The sequence below is a fragment of the Heterocephalus glaber genome, unplaced genomic scaffold, assembly GCF_053883595.1.
Source record: "Heterocephalus glaber isolate CG9 unplaced genomic scaffold, H.glaber_assembly_v1.0 deba00001481, whole genome shotgun sequence".
NCBI classification, from domain to species: domain Eukaryota; kingdom Metazoa; phylum Chordata; class Mammalia; order Rodentia; family Bathyergidae; genus Heterocephalus; species Heterocephalus glaber.
This window is the reverse complement of record NW_028258317.1, coordinates 34,828,353-34,852,435: the sequence shown is the minus strand read 5'-3', so window position 1 is coordinate 34,852,435 and position 24,083 is coordinate 34,828,353. Positions and strand designations below refer to the sequence as shown.

Here is a 24,083-nt window from a genome sequence, read left to right as displayed (position 1 = left end):
ATGTGTAATTTTGTTTTTTGTTATTGATTTCGAGATTGTTAGGTTCATTCTGCAAATGTAATTGAATTTGATGCAATTTATGAGCAATAAGAATTAAATTCATTCATTTAGTTTCTGATAAAACAGTATACTACTACCAATAGAATTCCCTTACCAATAAAAATTACTTTTATATTTTTACTGTAGGTAAAGACATTAACTGAAGAATGTTCTAATAAAAAAGTATTAATTGATTCACTAAGGCAAAGACTTAATGTTGCTATAAAAGAGAAGTCACAGTATGAACAGATGTATCAGAAAACTAAAGAGCAGTTAGAAAAAAAGGTATGCATTGAGGCCATTTTAATCTAGAGATGAAATATAATAGTGTCTTGTTCATTAATGCCGCTTTTTTTTCTACAAAATACTATTAACTACTTAGAAACTTCAGATAACTGCAAATACATTGTATCTCTACAAAAAGTAATAAGAATCAGTTTAACATTAGAGATAGTTCTGTATTACTGAAAGTAAAAACAATTGTTAATTTTGTCCAATAAAAAGAAATACAGAGTGTAATGAGACACTCCTTTTCTGATAGATTCCAAATATTTTTATGTAATATTTTTTGTTTTATCTTTTGCAGGAGTTCAAGCTTACTCTCCTGGCATCAAAAGTAAGTGAGACTGAATCTGTAATCACAGAAATTGAGGCAGCAGCATCTAAGCAGCTTCAAGGATTAGCACTACAAAGTGAGCAGGTTCTAGAAGGTGCACAGAAGAAACTATTGTTATCTAATGAGAAAGTGGAAGAGTTCACTCTATTTGTGAAGGTTTGAATTATTTGTGGTTTACTAATTTAAACTTTATTTCAGGCAGGGTAGGCTGTGGTCAACTTCAGATGACTTGGATAATACTGTAGTTTCTTTCTGCTTTCCTATTCCACATGTCAGATTGTTTAAATACTCTCAATAACAGATTTATTTTTAGAGATGAATTTAAATTTTTCTACCCTATTGTTAATATTTCTTAATGTCAACTTAATAATGAAATTGTAGTAATCAAGTATCCAAGATAGGTTTGAGATGAAAGAAGTCATTTCCACTCTACCCTACCCTAATTTTGAAAAACACCCAGCCCAAAACAGAAACTTGCTCCATGTTTAGTGAAGCTAGTAGCCATCTGAAGTTTATCACACAAACTATGAAGACATGGAAGAAATGGAAGAATGGTGACTTAGCAGAACAAAGGGAAGACAACCTAAGTGTCTGTAGAACAGTAGTGGCAGAGGCTGAATCATCTAGAATTTAACCTTAAAAAGTGAAAAACTCCCGAAAAGCAGAGGAATTAGTTGCGTAGGGAACCACTAACGCTGAAAATGATAGAGTATGGGTAGATACTGGCTTAAAACAAATGGTTTATTTGAAAGTTTAATGGAACTTCTAGACTTCTGATCTTTGCTTTGGTCCCATACACTCAGCAGTACAGTATTTCTCCCTGAGCCCTCTGAGAAACTCAGAAGAGGTTCCAGACTGAGAGGTATCATGGACTCTGGGGTCTGGGAATGTTCTGCCCCTTGTAATCTGACTGTGAATTGTTAACAGGTCCCCTTGGGTATTGATCTTATTTATTAGTAATAATATTTCCATGCTTGTATATTTGATATAATTTGGGCAAAACTGGTTTTTATCTATAATGACATATTCCCTGAAAAATAGGAGCCTACAACATTGTGTGCCACTGTTAATAGTACCCCAAAGAGATCCCTTAATTTGCTTCTTTGGAAATCATAGATATCTTGGGAGTTTTCTCATTTTAAAATGTCAGCAAAATTAGTGAAATAAAACATTTTATCTCATATCTGTTTTAATGAAGGTTCCAAACAGTGTGAAGTGATGCCAATAATGCTTGCCTCAGGGGACCTAAGTGATTGCAAAGCATTAATTTAGTAAATATAATTTACCTTTGCCCGATTTATAATATAATTTCCATCCAAATGCTTGTTGAATAGTCTTACTGTTTCACTTATGATGAACATTCTCTTTGAATATTGCCACTATTTTACTTAAGTGGAAACATTTTTAATCATAGTTTCATAAACCTTTGTTTCTCTATTTTCTGTTCAGAATAGCTTAGAGTTTTGTTTGTTATATTTTTAGCCATGATTTAAAATATGCAATATATAATGATAAGTTTTATTCAAAATATTTATTGTTTTTCTCTGAACTATTTTATGAGTATGGCATTTTAAAAGGGGATAATTGAAAACCAGAAGTTCTTATAATAGACAAATGACTTCATAACTAATTATGTGATTATTATACATATGATGAAGTTTCATGACCTTCAGTTATGGTATATTTGTTCACACAAATAGGGTAGCAAAAATTACCCTTAAAAATCAAAAAACTTTACATCTAACATTATCAATGATATTTAAAAATGAAGTGAATATACAAACTATGGTTATTAAAGGGTGACACATTGCTACTCCATTTTGTTTACCAGGAATATTATGAGTGTAGATATTTTAATAGATGAGTTCAGGACTGATCTGGTTTCATGGTTTTTTAATTGGAATAACATTTTTAAAATTATATAATAGGGAAAGATAACTGATATGAATAAACCATATTTAGAACTTTTTCAGAATTTCTGTGTACTTTGTTTCAATTTGGTGTTTAGATTTACCTGCATCAGAATCTTCTGATTCTATTGTATTTAAATAAAGTACATAATATCAGGCCCCAAATCTACTGAATCAAAAACCTGGTTCCATAGACCCAATAATGTGTATTTTACAAGTTAAATATGTTATTATTATATATAAACAGTTTTGAAACACTGCCTTAGATTCTTTTTAAGATGAATCCATATGATAAAATATATGTCAACTTGGCATTTAATTGCACCCTTTACAACTCATAACTTCTAGTGATAATTGGACATTTGTTTTTCTTAACTGTGTTGTAGGGCCAAAGTATAGTTGATAATTGGTGCCACTTCTGCTGTTTAATCTATTTTTCTAATCAAGGGATACCAGTAAATTAATGTCAAACTCAGAAATATTGGCAAATGCTGGAGAGTTGACTCTTAGGAAAGGGCCAATCGTTATCTTTTCTTCTGTGTAACTTGTGACCCTAAGCTTAGGCAAAAATGATTGGGAACCACCATCTGATTCAGAGTACCACCCTAAATCTTACTGCATGAACTGCGTTAGAATTAAGCTTCTACCTTGTTAAGATTTAAGACCTTTAGCTGGGGTTGTAGCTCAGTGGTTCCAGCGCCTGCCTCGTAAGCAGAAGAACCTGAGTTTGATCCTCCGTGGTACCAAAAAAAGAAAGAAAGATTTAAGACCTTCCATTGTTGAATACTATCCTGCCTGGAACCTAATCTTCCCAAAACTCCCCAATTTCACACTTTTGAACTTATTTCTGCTTTTGATCAAGTCCTACTTCTCACTCTGAAGACCCTCTCCTCTTTGCTCTCTCCTTCAGACTTAGCTCAGTGCCTTCTTCTTATATTAAGTATTTTTATCCCTCTAGTTAAGAACATAGAGCTCAACTCTGCCACATACTAACTGTGTGATCACAGGCAAGTGACTTAATTATCTGAAAAATTATCATAATAATGGAACATAGCTAAGGTTAAGCTTTATATAAGTTGCCCTAACTAAAGCTCAGAACAGTACCTAATAAACCAGAAATGCTGTCTAAAGTAGTAGTAGTAGTAGTAATAGTAGTAGTAGAACAATGGTTCATATTTGTCTCCTGAACATTTATTTTATGTACCCCATAAATTAACACATAACTATAATATTGCATATTTTCGATTCAAGTAGATTATAGCTAACTTGAAGGCAAGAATATCATCATTTATTTTCCTCAGAATACTTGTTCCTGATAGGGCTCATTAAATTCTTGAGAAATTGATCCTAAATCTGCTTCAAGAATTGTACAACATGCATAGCCACTGCTCATATTGAAAACCCTTTTAAAGCAAAAAATATGCCCATTCTTTAATGAACACGGTTAGGGCATTGTACATGTGGAACAATACAATCATCAAGGACACATTCTATCACAAAACTTATTAGAGTATATTGTACACAACAGTATTTAATAAATATTATTAGCACTGTTAATAGCATTAATGTTTGTTCTGGCCCTGTGTGGAATCTATGTTTCCTTTAGTCTATTACCTTTTACTTTTTTTTCCCCAGTAAGTTTATTGGTACATTTTAGTTATAAAATACAGTTACATACATCATTGGGATCTTGTACCATTACATGAGTATCTTGGTTCTTATTCTTTTCCCCTTCCCCTGCCCTCCTTTCACCCCCTCCACCCTTCCTTATTTGCAAAGATTTTGTTTCCATTTTTTCCCTTTTCTCATATTTTTTCTTTTCCCTTCTTTCCTTTCCCCTACCCCTTCCACTGCCCCTGCTCCTTTAGACCTTTACTTCCTATTACACAATATCAATTATACATTTTTTAAATTACAGTATCAAGATCTAGGAGACATTACCACAGATTTTACAGAATTTAAAAGGATATAGAAAGCATATTTCAAAAATCTGTTTTGAAATAAATTTGACAACTTCTAAGAAGTACCTTGGAAGACAAATTAATGAAACTAACTCTGGAGGAAATATAAAATTTGAATAGCACCTATTAAAGAAAGTATATTCCTAGCTTGAAAACGTACCTATATGACAACAACAGGCCCATATACATTTTAAGTGATAAATTATATCAAACATTTAAAACAGAAAAAAGAAGGAACACTTCTCCCCTCATTTTAGGAACTCAACATTGTGCTAATCCCAAAACTGGATAAAGATAATAGAAGAAAAAGTATGAACGTAGATAGACATTTGTTTAATAAAACAAACTATTAGAAGTCAGATCTGGCAGGATGTAGAAAGTGCTTTTGTTATAGGGATGGCAGTGTTGGTTCAGCATTGGAAGATCCACCCCCATAAGTCATCATTTTAACAAAGGAAAGGAAAAAGTCATATGATCCTGTCACTAGTTGGAGAAACAGTATTGGACTAAATTCTACAGCTGTTCATGGTAAAAGCTATCAGACTAGAAGTAGAGCAGAACCTTCTCAACAGATCAAAGACATGTACTCCATACTACCAGCAAAGACACCTTATATGAATGGAGAAGATACGATGCTTTCTCCCTAAGGTGGGGAACAAGGGCAGATATGCCTACTTTTCATCTGTCCATTAAACTTTGAAACATAGGCCTAAACCAAAGTAGTCTGGCAATAAAATGACACAATTAGGATAAGATTGGCAAGGTAGAAGCAAAATCTTTATATGTAGGTACATGATCATCTACAGAGAAAAAACTAAGAAATCTCTAGGAGCCCCAAGAACTTGTATCTGAGTTTAGCAGGATTAGAAAACACAAGGTATATATAAAAATTCAGGCCTTTGTATACTTGCTATAAATGAAGAATTGGATATTGAAATTTAAAAGTTATGTAGGAATACAAAGGACCTAGAAAAGTAAAAAGAAAAAAAACAGTTTTGGAAGACGTTTAGTACCTAATTTTAAGACCTCCTCTAAAGCTACAGTAATCAAGGCAGTGTTGGTGTAAGGAAAGACATATAGATCATTGGAATAAAACAGAGAATCTAGAAATAGAACCACACATATATAGTCCACTGAGTTTTGAAAGATTATTTAACATTAACATTTTCTAGAATATAAACTCACTTCAAGACCCGAGGAAAAGATAGTGTTTTCAGCAAATGGCACTAGAACAGCTGGTATCCGTATATAAAAAAATTAACCTCAACCATTTATTTCCATATATAAAAATAACTTGAAAGGATCTATGAACCTAAATATGAAAGCCTAAAACTATAAAACTTTAAGAAGAAATTATAAGGGATAATGTTTATGCATTTAGGGTAGGCAAGAACTTCCTAGAATACAAAAAACATGATATATAAAAGAAAAAAACTGATAAATGAGATTCCATCAAAATTTAGAACTTTAAATGACATCATTAAAATGAAAAGTAGTCCTTAAACAGACTATATTTACAATGCATATAACCTATGACCAGAATATACAAAGAACTCTTACAGCTCATTAATAGACAACCCAATTAAAAAGTAGACACAAGGGCCGGGGATTTAGCTTAGTGGTTCCGCCGCCTGCCTTGCAAGCAGAAGGACCCGAGTTCGATCCCCAGTACCAAAAAAAAAACAAAAGTAGACACAAGATGATAAATAGCCAGTACAGCACAAGGAAAGGTGTGCAACACTAGCATCAGAAAAATACTAATCAGTTCAATAACAAGATTGAATTATACACTCATTAGGGAGATGAAGTTAAAAGTTTTAAAAGCCTTGTCATGACTTTTTCTTTTTGTTGGATTCTCCCCCTTTGCGTTTAATTTGTCACGCCCAACAGATTCATTCTGCTGGGTTTCCTGGGGTTGTGATCCTTATTATCTCTTCCTAGGATATTGTCTAAAATTTTTTGGAGTGTTAGTTTGGTATTCATGAAGTTCCTAAGGTTCTCTTTATCATGAAAGTATCTTATTTTTCCATCAATTTTGAAAGATAGTTTTGCAGGATACATCAATCTGGGTTGGAGACTGTGTTCCTTTAGGACTTGAAATATGTCTCTCCAAGCTCTTCTTGCCTTGATGGTTTGCATTGAGAAGTCTGCTGTGATTCTGATGGGCTTTCCTTTGTATGTGATTTGTTTCTTATCTCTAACTGCTTGTAGAACTTTGTTCTTCTGTTGGGTTTCCGGAATCTTAACAATTATATGCCTATGTGTAGATTTTTTTATTTATCAAGGATAGTTGGAGTCCTATAGGCCTCACTTATCTGTATGTCAAGTTCTTTTCCCCTGCTTGGGAAGTTTTCTGCCATCACTTCTGTGAAGAGATTTTTATGTCATCTGCACTCTCTCCTGTTTCTTCGTTGACTCCAGTCAATCTTACGTTATTCTTCTTTGCATCGTCTAGCAGCTGCTAGATTGATTTCTTGTGGTCCCTTACAATTTTAAAGAAATTTTTCTTTTCCTGGTCACTAATTGCAATCTTATCTTCTATATCTGAAATTCTATCCTTACATTAGTTCATTCTGCTGCGCAGACTTTCGATGGAGTTTTTCATCTCCTGGAAATCTGTTTGCATCTGTTTTATGGGTTCCATTTGTTTCCTATGTTGGGATTCCATCATGTTCCTCAGATCCTCTATTTTTTCATCTGTGTCCTCTCTAGATTTATTAATCATGTCTTGCACTATGAGCACAATCTTCACTGTTATCTGAGAAATTATTTCTGATTTCATTTTCCCCAGATCCTCTTTTGTTGCCAGTTCAGAGAGTCCAGGTGGTTGAGTATCCAATTGTTCCATCTTGTTTCCCTTTGGGGTTGCTGTAGGTGATCTGGAAGTCTGTTTTGGGGGCTTGTTTATGTGTCTTCTCATTTCCACGGGTTAGGGGGGAGTGTGCTGGCACCCGTGCACCTCACCTCCTCTGCCCTAGGAGCGGTGGAATGGCTGCGGGGAGCTTCCTCCTGGGCACTGGGATTGGCTCACCTCCTCTGCCCTAGGAGCAGTGGAATGGCAGCAGGCTCCTTTAGTCTTTTCTTTATCCATAGGGTTCAACCTAGTTATAGAAGAGGTTGAATGAAGTAGATCTAGTCTTGAATATGGAATTTTCCCTGGGGTGAAGTCCAGTGCTTTGAGCATCTGGGATGGATATATGTGACAGAGCTAAGACTTTGAATTCTCCTAATAACTGAATAAACACTAGTGACATTTAAAGAAGTATTTTCTCAGATATTCAAGCTTGTATGTGAGAGTCAGATGCCAAGCTCCATCTTCTCAATGGTTTGTTGTTGTTGTTGTTGTTGTTGTTGTTAGCTGCAAGGTAAATACCAGCAAAAGAACAATATTTAGCCAGAAGCATAGTGGTTTCACTATAAATATTTACGTGCCTTGATAAGATTTTGTAAGATATTTTGGAGTTTTATATATATATATATATTTTTTTCTTCTTTATTTTTAAATTTATTTTTATCTTATTAGTACATGTTTGCAGTTCATGTAGTTTACAGTCATCTTGGGGAGTGGTTACATGTACATACCACAGCTTTCTTTTTTTTCTTTTTTTAAATCCCCTTTCCCTTCCCTCCCTCTCCTCCCTCCTCTTGCAATTCCCCTGTCCCATTTTTCATTCTAGTTGATATTATTAATCTTATTTCATGTTCTGCAATATAATGTTTACATTAATTGAGTTTATTAGGTTCCTGTACATGGCATATATTTATTCTACTTATTTCCCCTTCCCCTCCTCCTTACCCCTCATGCTTTTTTCCTTGGACTACTTCCATACTGCAAGAGATTCATCTTGTTGTCCCCTTCTATCCATCTTTTATTATTTTCTTTGGTTTGTACTTTGCCTCACTCAAATAAGAAATACCATATGGTATTTAAGCTTGTGTATTTAAGCTGGTTTATTTCACTCGACATTATATTTTCCAGGTGTATTGCTTTTCCTACAAATGTCTCATCTGTCATTCTTTATAGCAGAGTAGTATTCCATTTTATATAGATACTACATTTTCTTTATCCAATCATCTGTTGATGGGTATACAAGCTGTTCCCAGGATTTAACTATTATGAGTTGCAGTGCTATAAACATTGGTATGTATGTATCTGTGTGGTACGATGACTTATATTCTTTGAGGAAGATACCTAGGAGACAGATCACTGGGTTATATGGAATTTCTAATTTTAGTTCTTTGAGAAATCTCCATACTGATTTCCATAATGGTTGTACTAGTTTACATTTCCTCCAACAATGAAGAAGTTTTCCTTTTTCACTATAGCCTTTCCAGAATTTGTTATTGTTTGATTTCCTAATTATTGCTATTCTTTCTGTAGTAAGATGGAATCTTAGCATTAATTTGCATTTCTCTAATGGCCAGAGATTTTGAGCAATTTTTCGTATATGTGTTGTTTTATTTCTTTCTTTGTGAAGTATTTGTTCATTTCTGTGTCCATTTCTTGACTAGATCTGTAATTTTAGGTGGTTTAATTTTTTTGAGTTCTTTGTATATTCTAGATGTTAGTCATCTATCTGAGGAGTAGCTGAAAAATTTTTTTCCCAATTCGCAGGTTGTCTCTTCACTCTACTGATTGATTCTTTTGCTGTATAGAAGATATTTAGTCTGATATAATCTCATTTGTTGATTCTTGCTGTTATTTCTTGTGCAATTGAGGTTCTGTTTAGAAAGTCATTTGCTACACCTATGTCTTCAATGTTTTACCTATTTTATCTTCTAGAAGGTTTAATGTTTCTATTTTAATGTTTAGATCTTTGATCCATTTTGATTTTAATTTAGTATATGATGATAGATATTTAGTATATGGTGATAGATAAGGATCCAGTTTCAATCTTCTATACACAGATAATCAGTTTTCCCATTACTACTTTTTTAAAAGGCTATCTTTCCTCCAACATATACCTTTGGCCTCTTTGTCGAAGATCAAATAGTTCAATGTGTCTGGGGAAGTTTCTATATTCTCAATTCTTCTGTCCCATTGATCCACATATTTGTTTTTGTTCCAGTACCATGACATTTTAAAATCACTATTGTTTTGTAGTATAGCTTGAAGTCAGGTATTGCTATGCCTCTTGCTTTGCTCATGTTGCCCAAAATTGCTTTTGCTAATCTGGATCTCTTTGGGTTCTATATGAATTTTAGGATTGTTTTTTCTAGATCTGTAAAGTACCTTGTTGGTATTTTGATTGGGACTGCATTAAATCTGTATAATAGTTTTGGGAGTATAGCCATTTTGGCAATATTAATTCTGCCTATCCAGGAGCAGAAGACATCTTTCCATTTTCTGATGTCTTCTTCAATCTCTTTTTTCAGAGTACTGTACTTTTCTTTGTAAAGGTCTTTCATTTCCTTTGTTAGGATAATTCCTAGATATTTCATTTTTCTTGAAACTACTGTGAATAGTATTATTTTCATAATTTCTTTTTCATCCTACTTTTTGTTGGTGTACACAAACACTAATGAGTTTTATGTGTTGATCTTGTATCCTGCTACATTGTTGAAGTTTTTTACTAATTCTAAGAGATTTTTTTGTGGAGTTCTCTGGTTCTTCCATGTAGAATATCATGTCAGATGCAAATAATGATAATTTGAGTACTTCCTTTCCTGTAGGTATCCCTTTTATTTCTTTCTATTGCCTAATTGCTCTGGCTTATCTTTCAAGTACTATGTTGAATAGAAGAGGTGATAGTGGACATCCTTGTCTTGTTCCTGATTTTAGGAGGTATACTTTTACTTTCTCCCATTTAGTATATTTGGTTTGTCATGTATAGCTTTTATCATATTCAAGTATCATATAGAAGTGTTGTAAGATTGAGCCTATGGATGCTGTTATAGCCAGAAGTAATACTTTGGGCAAACGATAGAGACAGAGTCAAAATTACATAAAGTAAATAACAGAAGGAGTGAATACCAGCCCTGGACATACAAAGCTGAAAATTATTAATGGGGAACCAACATCCTACTAAAAATCTCCATATAAGCCAAAAATTCTCCTCAGTTCTCTAGTCCCCAACTTGCAGTACCCTCAAAAAAATAAAGGAGGGGGAAAAGAGGGGGCATACATAATTTTTTAGAAAGATTAGATAGATAGATAGATAGATAGATAGATAGATACAAATTTAGATATATGCATGTGTATAAACAAATAAACAGAAATACACATAAGAGAATGGGGAAGCAAGGAAACAGAAGATCTCCAAAACCTGACAACTCTCCCAAGGCAGATCAAGGGGGTCACAAAGGGAGAAGAAAAAATAGGTATCAGAAATCTATAAAAAAATTCATAGGAGGAAGAAAATAGATGAGTTCAAAGAGAAAATGAACCAAAAGTTCACAACAATTTCACTCAATATACCCATGGTGAATTTCAGGGACTAGGTTAAAACAACTGGAAAAGCTAACCAAAATAATTCAAAATCTGAATGACAAATTCATCAAGGATATGGAATCCTCAAAAATATGCCAGACACAAATACCTGAAATAAAAAACTGTATAGAATTCATATATTGCAGGAATGACCAATGTGATCTTTCCTCCAATGAGGATGGTTGGCTCCTTTGTCAAAGATGAGGTGGCTGAGTATATCTGTAGTTGTTTCTGCATCTTCTAATCTATTCCACTGATCCTCAAGTCTCTTTCCCAGTACCATGCTGTTTTTATCGCAGTATCTTTGTAGTATAGTTTCAAGTTGGGGATTGTAATACCCCCAGCCATGTCTCTATTGCGTAGAATTGCTTTTGCTATTCTAGGTCTCCTCTGGTTCCAAATGAGTTTTGGGACTGTCTTCTCTAGTTCTGTGAAATATATTGTTGGAATTTCAATCAGCATTGCATTAAATTTGTATAGTAGTTTTGGAAGTATGGCCATTTTCACCACATTGGTTCTTCCTACCCAGGAACAAGGCATGTCTTTCCATTTTCTTCTATCCTGTTCGATCTCCTTTTTCAGAGTGCTGTAGTTTTCAGTGTAGAGGTCTTTTGCTTCCTTTGTTAGATTGATTCCTAGCTATTTCATTTTTTTAGTTGCTATTGTAAAAGGAATTGTTTCCCTAATTTCTCTCTCAGTGAGTCTGTTATTTGTGTATAAAAAGGCTATTGTTTTTTGAGTTTTGACTTTATATCCAGCTACTCTACTGAATCTGTCAATTAAGTCTAGAAGTCTTTTGGTGGAGTATTTTGGTTCTTCTATGTAAAGTATCATATCATCAGCAAATAATGACAGTTTAACTTTTTCTTTTCCTATCTTTATTCCTTTTATTTCTTTCTCTTTTCTAATTGCTGTGGCTAATGTTTCCAGAGCTATATTGAACAGGAATGGTAATAGTGACATCTTTGTCTTGTTCCTGATTTTAGTGTGAAGTTTTCAGTTTTTGACCATTTAGTATGATGTTGGCTATTAGTTTTTCGTAGATAGCCTTAATCAAGTTGAGATAAAGACCTTCTATTCCAATTTTCTGTAGGGTTTTTTATTATGAGTGGGTGTTGGATTTTGTTGAATGCCTTTTCTGTATCTATTGAGATGATCATATGGTTTTTGTCCTTGACTGTGTTAATATAGTGTATTACATTTATTGATTTACAAATGTTGAACCATCCTTGCATCCCTGGGATAAACCTGACTTGGTCAGGGTGTATGATCTTCTTTATGACCCTTTGTATTATGTTTGCCAGTATCCTGTTGAGGGTTTTTGCATCTATGTTCATTAGAGAGATTGACCTGTAGTTCTCTTTTTAGGTTGTGTCTTTCCCTGGTTTTGGAATCAAACTAATACTTGCTTCCAGGAATGAATTTGGAAGCCTTACTTCCCTTTCAATTTCCTTGATGAGTTTAAAGAGTAATGGCTATAGTTCTTCTTTAAATGTCTTGTAGAATTCAGCTGTGAGGCCATCAGGACCTGGGCTTTTCTTTTGTGGTAAACGTTTTATTACATTTTCAATTTCAATCATTGTAATTGGGGTGTTTAGAATTTCTATATCTTCTTCATTTAACTTTGGCAATTCATATGTGTCTAGGAGTCTGTCCATTTCTTCTGTGTTTTCCATTTTATTAGAGTATAGGTTCTCGAAGTAGGTATTGATGATGCTCTGGATTTCTGCTGGGCCCGTTGTGACTTCACCTTTTTCATTCTTAATTGCATGGATTTGAGCCTTTTCTTTCCTTTTTTTAATCAGGTTGGCTAAGGGGTTATTGATTTTATTTATTCTTTCAAAAAACCAACTCTGATTCATTGATTTTTTCTATCATTCTCTTAGTCTCCATTTCATTAATTTCTGCTCTAATCTTTATAATTTCCTCTCTTGTATAAGATTTGGGTTTGTTATGCTCTTCTTTTTCTAGGAGCTTGAGGTTCTGCATTAGTTTATTTATTTGAGTTCTCTCTGTTTTCCTAATATGGGCATTGACTGCTATGAATTTCCCGCATAGAACTGCTTTCATTGTGTCCCACAGATTCCTGTATGTTGTACTGGCATTATCATTTAACTTGTAAAAACTGTCTAACTTTTTAAATTTCCTTTGTGACTCATTGGTTGTTCAGGAGGCTGTTATTTAATTTCCATGAGTTTGTGGGAGTTTTGCAGTTTCTTATGTCATTGATCTCCAATATTATTGTACTATGGTCTGATAATATATGGGGGGTAACTTCAGTTCTTTTACATTTACTTAGACATGTCCTATGAACTAGCATGTGATCTGTTTTGGAGAATGACCTGTGTGCAGCCGAAAAGGATGTGTATTCTGATTTTGTGGGGCAGAGCACTGTGTAAACATCTATTATGTCCATTTGTTCAATAGCTTGGTTCAGTTCTAGAATTTCGTTGTTAATTTTTTGTCTAGATGATCTGTCTATTTGTGATAATGGGGTATTGAGGTCCCCCACTACAATTGTAGTAGTGCTTATTTGGTGTTTCATGGGTTTTTTGGTTTTTTAAATTATATGGAAAAATGTTTAAGTACTTTTCAGTTGTGCTTTGGTTGAGTTCTGTTATATTTGAATATTATTTTAGTTTTTCCCCTTGTATTGCTTTTCTTTGAGTAATTTTAATTTTTGTATATGTGTATGTTTGGTGAATGATAATAAAGTTATACATTTTAAAAAATTAAAAAAAGAAAAAGAAATGACCAATGTGAAGACAGAATGTCTGATATTGAGGAGAGAATAGTGAATTACAATAGAGACCTCAAAGAAGCCAAAAAGAAAAGAACAGAGCAAGAGAAGTCTATCCAGCAGCTACTAGATGACAAGACGACCAACAGAGAAAAACTAGAACATAGCACAGATGGATTCACGAACATGCCTTACAGAAATCATGGAAGAAAATGTCCCAAATATAAGAAAAGAGTTTAAAATACATGTAAGCAGTGCTTATAGAACAACAATTATGATGAAAAAAGAAGCTCACTGAGGAAAATCTTTATTAAATTACCACATATCCAGCAAAAAACTAGAATTTTCAAAGCAGCCAGAGAAAAACAAAAATCATGTATAAAAGTAAATTAATTAGAATCACAGCAGCCTTCTCAACACAAATGCTAACAGTGAGAACAGCTTGGAATGGAGTATTTCAAGCCCTAAAAGCAAATAACTTCCAACCCATATTAACTTACTCAGCTAAGCTCTCCTTCAAAATAGATGGAGAAATAAGGTATTTCCATGAAAAGACCAGCTCAGAAGATGTATGAGTGTTAAACCAACTCTGGAGAAAAATACTGAAGAATATTTTGACACAATGGATTGGACACAGCTAAAAACACAAAGGATACTAGTAAGGTCAAAGGATAAACAGCAACAAAAAACATCAGGAGGAAAAAAATAGGATAGGGCCGGGGATTTAGCTCAGTGGTTCCACTGCCTGTCTGGCAAGCAGAAGGTCCTGAGTTCGATCTCTGGTACCAAAAAAAGAAAAAAGAAAAAAATAGGATACACCAACACATAAAGAAGGCAAAGACAGGAAATAACCAGTACATCTCAGTAATCTCTCTCAATGTTAATGCCCTCTACTCTCCAATTAAAAGACACAAATTGGGTTACTGGATCAAAAAACTAAATCCAACAATCCATTGCATTCAAGGAACTCATCCAATCCAAAAAGATATTCATAGACTAAAAATTAAAGGATGGAAAACAACATTTTATGCCCAGGACCCTGAGTACAAGCAGGGGTAGTAATTCTAATATCAGACATGGTAAACTTCAAGCTAAAACTGATAAGAAGAGGCAAAGAAGGTCACTACATTCAACTTGAGGGAACAATCCAACAAGAAGAGATAACATTGATAAACATATATCCACCAAACACTGTAGCACCTATCTTCATAAAACAAAAACTGCTGAAATTAAAAGATCAAATAAACATTAACACAATCCTAGTAGGGAATTTTAACACCACTTTCTAAAAGAGATAGATCAACTAAACAACCAATAAAGAAATTTCAGTTGAACTACACCCTTAAACATATAGATTTAATGGATATATACCGAGTATTCTACCCCTCTACAAGAAAGTATACATTCTTTTCAGCAGCATATGGTACTTTTTCCAAAATAGATTACGTACTAGTCCACAGGGCCTGCTTAAGTAAATATAATGTCAGACACTGTGCAGTGAAAATAGAAATCAGTGACAGAAGAAATTTTGGAAAAGGCAAAAGCTCCTGTGAAATTAACAAATTAAACAACCAATGGGTTACAGAAGAAATCAAGAAGAAATTTAAAAATTTCTAGAAGTTAATGACAATGATAGTACAACTTGTTGAATCATGTGGGATACTATGAAAGGAGTTCTAAGAGGAAAATTCATCATAATGCTCACATTATGAAAACAGAGCAAGCTCAAATAGACAACCTTATGAAAAATCTTAAGATACTTGAGAAACAACAACAAATCAGCCACAAACCTAAAATTAAGGAGAGAAATTATACAGATGAGAATGGAAATAAATGAAATTGAGACTAAAAATAGTAAAAAAAAATCAACAAATCAAAAAGCTGGTTCTTTAAAATAATAAAATATCTAAGCTCCTTGCCAGACTTACCAAGGAATAACAAGAAAAGACTCAAATCAATGCAATTAGAAATGAAAAATGTGAAATCACAATAGACACAGTGGAAATCCAGAGGATAGTTTGCAAAATTATATTCCAACAAACTAGCAAATTTTGAAGAAATGGACAGATTCATAGACACAAACTACCAAAACTAAGCAAGGAAGACAAATATGAATAACAACCCAATAGCAAGCAATGAAATTGACACAGTAATAAAGAATCTACCAACTTTAAAAAATGCCCAGGACCTGACAGATTCACTGCTGAATTCTACAGAAACTTTTAAGGATATTATATCACGAATACTCCTCAAGTTATTCAAAGAAATTGAAAGGGATGGAGTGCTCCCAAACTCATTTATGGGAGCCAGTATCATACTGATCCCAAAACTGAATAAAGATCCAACTGAAAAAGAAAATTATAGGCCAGTATCCTTAATGTACACAGATGTAAAAATCCTCAAACAGATAATAGCAAATAGAATACAGCACATTATCAAAAAGATCATACATCATGATCAAGTAAGTTTTATCCCAGAGATGCAAAGATGGTTCAACATACGTAAGTCAATAAATGTAATACATCACATAAACAGAAGTAAGGTCAAAAACCATATAATCTTGCTTCTATAATATGAGTACTTTTGGAGCATTACAATTTTTTGACATATATAATTATTAATAGTTTAACACTGATCAGGTGTCTTAAATATGCTTTTCAAACAGTCCTATAATACACTTCCCACAATTCCTTTGATCTTATCATTATAGTACTAAAAAGGAAAATTATAGCTGTATTTAAAATTCTTAATAAAAATGCATGAAGTAAGTAAACTTTAGGCTATGTAAATTATGTCAATACCACTATTTAAAAAGCTATTAAGACACACATGTACACTTGTGTACTCCCTGTCCCTGCAACGTGACACCCTGCACCACTTTGTAACTCTGCCAGAAAGACCATTACCTCACGCAGCCCTGTGATCTTGAACTTCCAGAACCATGAGAAAAAAAGCTCTTTTCTTTATAATTAAAAAAGTTGTTAAAAAATACATTGTATCTTCAAGAAGCCATGATGGGAATGGTGACTCCAGAGTATCTATAAGTGGCCAGTTGTTACCTTCCTCACAGTCCAGTCTTACTGAAAAGACTGTTCTAATCAATTCGTAATGATTCAGTGAAACTCAAAGTTATATGCAACTTACAGTACAAAGGTGTATTGATAAAGACTGGAAAACTTAAAAAGGTTGAAAAACTTAGATCTAATACGATTGAAACAAAATAGTTTACTGCCCGTTTTTTGAACAATATTGGCTTTTTGTAGTAAGTTATAATAATGAAAGTATATTAGCTGTGAGTAGAAATGTGCTTCCAAGGAAGTATTGTTTTTTAAATGTCTTCAGATATTGGAATGATTCCTAATCATTGGAAAGGACAAAAAGGGCTATTTCTTCTTGATAGAAATAGATAGTTTGCAAAGAAAATGCAAGTCATTGATGTTTATGTGCCTGACAACATGTTAAATAAAGTTTGGTGGAAACACAAAAAGATATTTATGAATTCATACATATATTTACTATCTTGTATTCTAGTCTGTACTACACTGAGAGATCAATAATTCACATAGACAAAATGTGTACAAAGCTACTTTCTTTTGAAATTCATCTGGAACATTCACAGAAAAAAACATCTTAAACCATAAAGTACAAAAATACAAAAAAGAGAAAATTATTTTGGTTATTTATCTTGACTATAGTGTAATATAACTATGATTTGACAAAATAAGTAGCCAAATTGTATTTACTTAGAAATCCCAAACAGGTCTGTATGATTTATGATTAAGGTAAAAATAAAAAGTGAGTTAATGAATTCTTTCAGAATGAATGGTGAAAAGTATGAAAATCTATGGAATTAAGCCTAAATTTTCAACTCAAGATGCTAGACAAAGGAAATGAAATCAAGGAGGAATTTATTGAAATCTGAAACTCTGTGCATAATGTTTTGTGGTTTTTTTTTTTAAGTTGAAAATTCAGTTCATAGCCTCGGCCTGTTTTTTGAGTATACCCTAGGCCACGCTGGCCAGGGAGCTCAGTCATCAATCCTACCAGACCATAAAACAGACCCAGTAACCCTACCTAATGATTAAGTTCAGTCTATGGCTGAAGTATAATCTGGCCATGGAGTATAATCTAGCCAGCCTGACCAGGTACACATTAATAGCTCCAACCATGGAGTAAAGCCAACAGCCCCATCCAAGCAAATAACCCAGCCAATAACTCTACCTATCCACAAGGTTTAGCTTTCTAGCCCTGCCAGATTATGAAGCATAGTGTTGTGTAGCCCCCTGCATAGACTCTAGCTAGCAACACTACTTAACTAGAGAGCATAGGTGTCTACCTCCCACAACCAGGTGTAGTTGTGGATCCTAGCCTATAGTACTGCCCATTTGCAGTATAATCATTGGCACCATGTGGGCAAGGAGCATGGCCTGTGATCCTACCTGACCAGAGGTACTTATAGAACCCAGCAGTAACCTTGTGTGACAGCAGTGCCCACCCAGCAGCCCCACTTGATTTCAGAACATGGGCAGCATCTCTGCCCAAATGGAGAACTTGATAGTGAGCATTACTTACCCACAGGTGTTACCTGCTGGCCCATCCACAGTCAAAAACTGAACTAAGAGAATGACTGTCCCTGCTGAATCAAATTTAAGAGTGGGAGATTAAGAGTGGGCGAAGCTGTTGCTTCCTAAAATGTGCAGACACCAATGCTAGGATACAAGATTTTGAAGAATCTAGAAAACGTGGCATCATTAAAAGAAATTAATAAAGCTCCAATAATTGGCCTTGAAGAAATGGAAGTCTACCAACTGAATAATTTAGATTAGTCCTCTTAAAGAATTTGAGTCAACTACAAGAAACTATGACAAACAACTTAATGAAATTAAGAAAGCAATATATGAACAAGGAACTAGAAATCATTTGAAAAATGAATCTTACCAAGTTGTTGGGGGTGTAGCTCAGTGGTAGAACTTTTCCTCTGCATACGTATATCCAGTAGTGAAAAAGAAATCCTAGAGGTAAGGAATACTAAGACTGAACTGAAAAATCAATAGAGAGCTTTAATAGCATACTTGATCAAGCATAAGAAAGATTTAGTGAACTCAAAGACAGATCATTTGAAATAATCTTGTCAGATGAACAAAATGGGTGAAAAGCAGTGAAACCCACAGGACTTATGAGCCATCATCATCATCAAACTGAACAACATATACATTATAGAAATTTTAGAACAAGAGAAAGAGTTGTGAAGTCCATTTAAAGAAATAATTACAGAAAACTCCCCAAATATGGAGAGAAAAAGGGACATGCAGGTTCATGAACTCAAAAGACTGAATATAGAAAGGTCCACAATAGGACACATAATTAAATTGTCAAAAATCAGAAACAGAAAATTTTGAAATAAGCAAGCATAAAGGAGTAATCATAAAAAAGAAAGGCCCCATTAGACTACCAGGCATTTTCAACAGAAACCTTCCAGTTCAGGAGAGTATGGAGGGTTTGGTGTATTCAAAATATCTGAAGAAAAAATTTGCCAGCCAAGAATACTATAGCCAACAAAGCTGGGATGAGATAAGAGGAAAAACAAACTTTACTAAACAAAGTGAAGGGAGTTTATACTCGCCAGACCTGCCTTCCAAGGAATGCCAGAGAGTTCTCAAGCTGAAATGAAAAGAATCTACTTGATAAAGATAAATATAGAATCAAAGTCAGAACTCTCTAATGATAGCATCTAATAAATTACTTTTAATTCTGATTTAAAAGTTTGTAAAGTATTAGAAACTGTAATGACAATTTGATAATGGAAATATTAAAAGTTATAACAGTAATCTAAAATGTGAGGGGGAGAAGAAAGGAGTGCAGAGATTTCATATGTGATCAAAGTTAATTTTTAACATTTTGAAATAGAAATATGTAAGCTTAAAGGTCTTGGCAAAAGAAAATCTAAAGTACACACAAAAGATTAAGAGAAATGAATCAAGGGTTGGACAATAAGAAATCCTATCACCAAAAAAAAAAAAAAAAAAAGAAATCCTATCACAAAGGAAGATACCAAGAGAGGAAGGAAAAACAAAGAAATGATGAAACAAAACAATTTTTAAATGGAAATACTAAGTTCTTACCTATTAATAATTACTTTAAAAGTAAATAGATTAAACTTCCTGAAGTACACAGACTGACTGAATGGATAAAAAGGTAAAATCCATGGATGTACTACCTACCAGAGACTCGTTTTAGCTTTACAGACACACATAGATTGAACTTGAAGGGATGGAAAAGATGTTCCATAGAAATGGCAATGAAAACAGAGCAAGGGTGTCATACTTAGACAATATAGACTTATGTGATAAACTTTCAGAGGAGAAAATGGAAATAAAGAAGTTGATTCATCAAAATATAAAATTATAAGTATGCCTTAAATATTGGAGCAGCTAAATATATAAATCAAATACTAATAAAACTGAAAGGAGAAATAAATAGCAATGTAATAATAGTAAAGGACTTTAGTATCTCATTCATGACAATAGTGACCAAACAGAAAACCTGTAAATGAATCCATATAGAGCCAATAAACAACAAAGTCCAAAATTAGAAGGAAATAATAAAATGAAGAAATAAATCAGATAAAGATTAGAAAAATAATATAGAACATCAATAAATCTAAGAACTGATTTTTTGAAAGATAAAATTGACATTCCTTTAACCAGATCAGTTAAGAAAAAAGAGAAAAGTAAAACACAGTTATAATTGAAGAGCTATTACAACTGATACCACAGAAATAGAAAATATCACAAAATTGAAGTTATATGGCAACAGATTAGGCAAACAATGGGAGATACGGATTTCTACAAAAGACAAAATCATAAAGAAATAAAAATTTGACAAAACAATTGATTGAATCAATAGTCCAAAACCTCCCCCCCAAAACCCCTAAAACCACATAGCTTCCCTAGTGAATTTTGCCAAACATTTAAAGAAAATTCATGACAGTTCTCAAACTCTTCCAAAGAAATTGAAGAGGAAGGAACCCTACCAAACTTTATTTACAAGGCCAGCATTATTCTGATGCTAAAGTCACATAAGGACACCACAAAAAAATTGCAGACCAGTATCTGCATAGATGCATAGTATAGTATTTACATAGATGTAAACATTCTTAACAAAATACAAGCACAATGTATTCAACAGCACATTAAAACTACACATGTTCAAGTAGGACTTAAGCAAATTAATAAGTGTGCTGTACCACATTAACAGAATGAAAGATAAAAATGATATCACAAAATCAAGTGTAGAAAACAATTTAGCAAAAATCTAAAAATCCTTTCATGATAAAAACTCAACATTGGATGTAAAACCAATCTACCTTGTGATGGTTGATTTCGCTTGTCAGCTTTATTATATTGAGAGGCACCTAGGATATTAGTAAAGCTTACTTCTAAGTGTGGTTTTGAGGTTGTTTTCAGAGTCATTTGGCATGTAGGGTAGCAAACTGAGGGAAGAGACCCACTCTGAATGTGAGTGGCACCATTCAATACGCTGGGGACCCAGATGGAACAAAACTGGAAGAAGCCTGGGGATGCAAGCTTTCCCTCCTCTCACTTGTCACATTCCCTCCCCTCTCTCCTCCTCCCGCCAGCCTTTCTCTCCTCTCTCCAGTCTCCCCTGCCTTGTCTCCTCCACCTGTCTCCTCTCTTCATCGCCCGCTCTTGCTCTTGCTCTCTCCTGTCCTCCAAGTAAACAAGTAAACTGCTTTCCACCAAATTGTCTCTGCCATGATATTCTGCTTGTCATGGGCCTAAAAGCAAGGAACCCAGGTAACCATAGACTCCTGGATAGAAACTTCTGAAAATGTGAGTCAAGATAATAAATCTTTCCTTCTTTAAGTTTTCTCACATATATTATAGTGATGAAAAGCTAACACATATCTCAGCAGGATAAAAGCCATATACAACAGCTAAGATCTTACTCAGTGGCAGAAGATTGAAAGTGTTTCCTCTAAGAGTAGGAACAAGACAAGAATGCCCATTTGCACCATTCTCACCACATTTATTTAACAAAGCAGTAGAAGTTTGTGCCAGTGCAATTAGGCAAGAATTAATTTCACCGTAAAAAAGGCACCAAATCATGACAGAAGAAGTAAAATTGACTGTTTGCAGGTGACATGATTGTATATATAGAAAACTCCAAAGACTCCACCAGAAAACTATGGAAATAAATGAATTTGTAAAGTTGCAGGTTACAGAATTAACATACAAAAACCAGTTGTTTCTATACACTAACAGCAAACTGAAAACGTAAAAACAATTCCATTTACAATAGCACCATCAAAACAAAACAAAAAACTTAAGTGAAAAGATGATCTGATTATTGAAAAATTTCACCGATGAAACAGCTTTGAAGACACAAATGGAGACTGCTATGTTCATGGATTACAAGAATTAATATTCATAATAAACCCAAGGTGATCTATGGATGCAATACATTTTGTTTCAGAATTTCAATGATATTTTTCACAGAAGTAGAAAAAATCATAAAAGTTCATTTGGAACTACAAAAGATCTTGAACAGACAAAGCATTGTTGAATAGGAAGAGTAAGTCTTATGTGAAATTACATTATATTTTCTTGTTGGAAACTATATTACAAAGCTATAGTAATCTAGGTAGCCTGCTACTGGCATAAAAATGGACACATAGGCCAATAGAACAGAATAGAGAGTCAGAATTAATGGTCAACTAATGCTTGACAGTGGACACAATAATTAATAATAGCAAAAGGATAATCTCTTCAATAAATGGTTCTGGGAAAACTGAAAAACCACATGTAAAACAATGAAATTGGGCCTTTACCTTCACTACTCACAAAAGTTAACTAACAAAAGTTAAGAAATAAAGACATAAGTATCTGACCTGAAACCTTAAGAGTCCCAAAGGAAGGCTCACCAGAAAAATTCCTTGGCATTGGTCTTGGCAGTTTTTATATATGACACTGCCCAACCCCCCAAAAAAGCAGAAATAAGTAAGTGGAAATGAAAGGCTTCTATACAGCAAAGGGAATACTCCACAAAATTAAAAGACAACGAGAAAATAGGAGAAAATACTTGCAAACCATGTATCTGGATAATGGTTAATATCCAAAATGTATAAGGAATTCAAACAATTCAGTAGCAAAACCACAAATAATATAAATGAAAACCAGGCAAAAGTCCTGAATAAAACTTTATCCAAAGAAGACATGAAAATAGTCAATAGGTTCCTGCAAAGGTGCTTACCATTATAGATCATTAGGGAAATGCAAATCAAAACTGCAGAAATCTTAGGACTAGGGTTGAGGATTGAGTGGAAAGGGATATAATTGAATTATTTGGTGTGATGGAACTGCTCTTTAATCTGGGTGTAGTTTACCCCAGGTTTTCTTTTGTAAAGCCATATAACCAAGACTTAGCTTTTCACTGTATAAATTTTACCTCAGAAATAGCAAGGAGAACTTAAATATTCATCTTTAGTTAATAGTATACATGCTGAGGTGTTTAGGGGCGAACTGTACTAATATCTTCAATTTTCTTTGACTAGCATCAACAAACTAAGATGGATGAAAGAATATATATATATATATATATTCAATAAATCAATGTAAAAGTTAATATATAGTTGGTGAATGTGTTTGTATACTAAACACTTTTTTCAACTTTTTTGCATGTTTGAAATTAATATTAGGATAAAATGCCCTTAGGAGAATTCTGACTTGATTGTAGTGGGTCAAAACAAAGATTCCCCTCCCTTCTGTCCTTTGGACTAATGGAACAAATAAAAAGACTGTTTAAAAAAATACTGTCCTTTTTACCACAAAACAAGGTCATATTGCTAAAACTCACTATTTCAAAGTATGTGAGAGAGAAGCCAAAAGCTGGGAAGTGTGATAGAATTATGCAAGATAAAGCAGAGATAAGGCAATAGAAAGAGAGTATTTAGTGCTGCAGGATCTCTGAAAAATTTTGTCAAAAATGCATTTTTGGAAGAAGAAAGTCATGAAATACAAATCCTAAGTTTCCTATTTCCAGCAGCAGAATGGGGCTTAAATAGTTCATGATATTGCCTTCCTAGAACTGGTTTGTTTTTTCAAAGAAAAGAAGAGGCAGAACTGAGTAAAGAATAACACAGACAAGTCTTATCTGCAAGAAGGGCCTTTTCTCATAGAAGCCAAGAATATAGATTACTTACTTGTAAACAAATGGAGCAAAAATAGCCTAGATAATAGAATTCAAAAGAGAAACAAATGCATATATAAAATTCTACTTGCCTGGTACATACCCCAGGTCACTCTGCCATATAACTTTCAAGAAAAAGTCCCTTAAAATGAGTCCTGAAAGAAGGAGCCAGCACAGT

The 24,083-nt window shown here is 33.7% G+C and overlaps 1 protein-coding gene across 13 annotated transcripts in view; it reads left to right on the top strand.

Annotated features, from left to right (window-relative positions):
* Cntln (centlein) overlaps positions 1–24,083 on the top strand; it is a 553,090-nt gene that overhangs the window by 326,999 nt on the left and 202,008 nt on the right. For 12 of the 13 annotated variants that reach the window (XR_015440059.1, XM_087183859.1, XM_087183868.1 and 9 more), the window contains 2 exons: positions 187–324; positions 626–811. Coding sequence is in view for 12 of the 13 variants with exons in the window: in XM_087183859.1 (XP_087039985.1) it covers positions 187–324; positions 626–811 (324 nt within the window). In the remaining variant the exon portion in view is untranslated. The remainder of the gene's footprint in view (positions 1–186; positions 325–625; positions 812–24,083) is intronic. The other variant, XM_087183862.1, reaches the window with a different exon arrangement.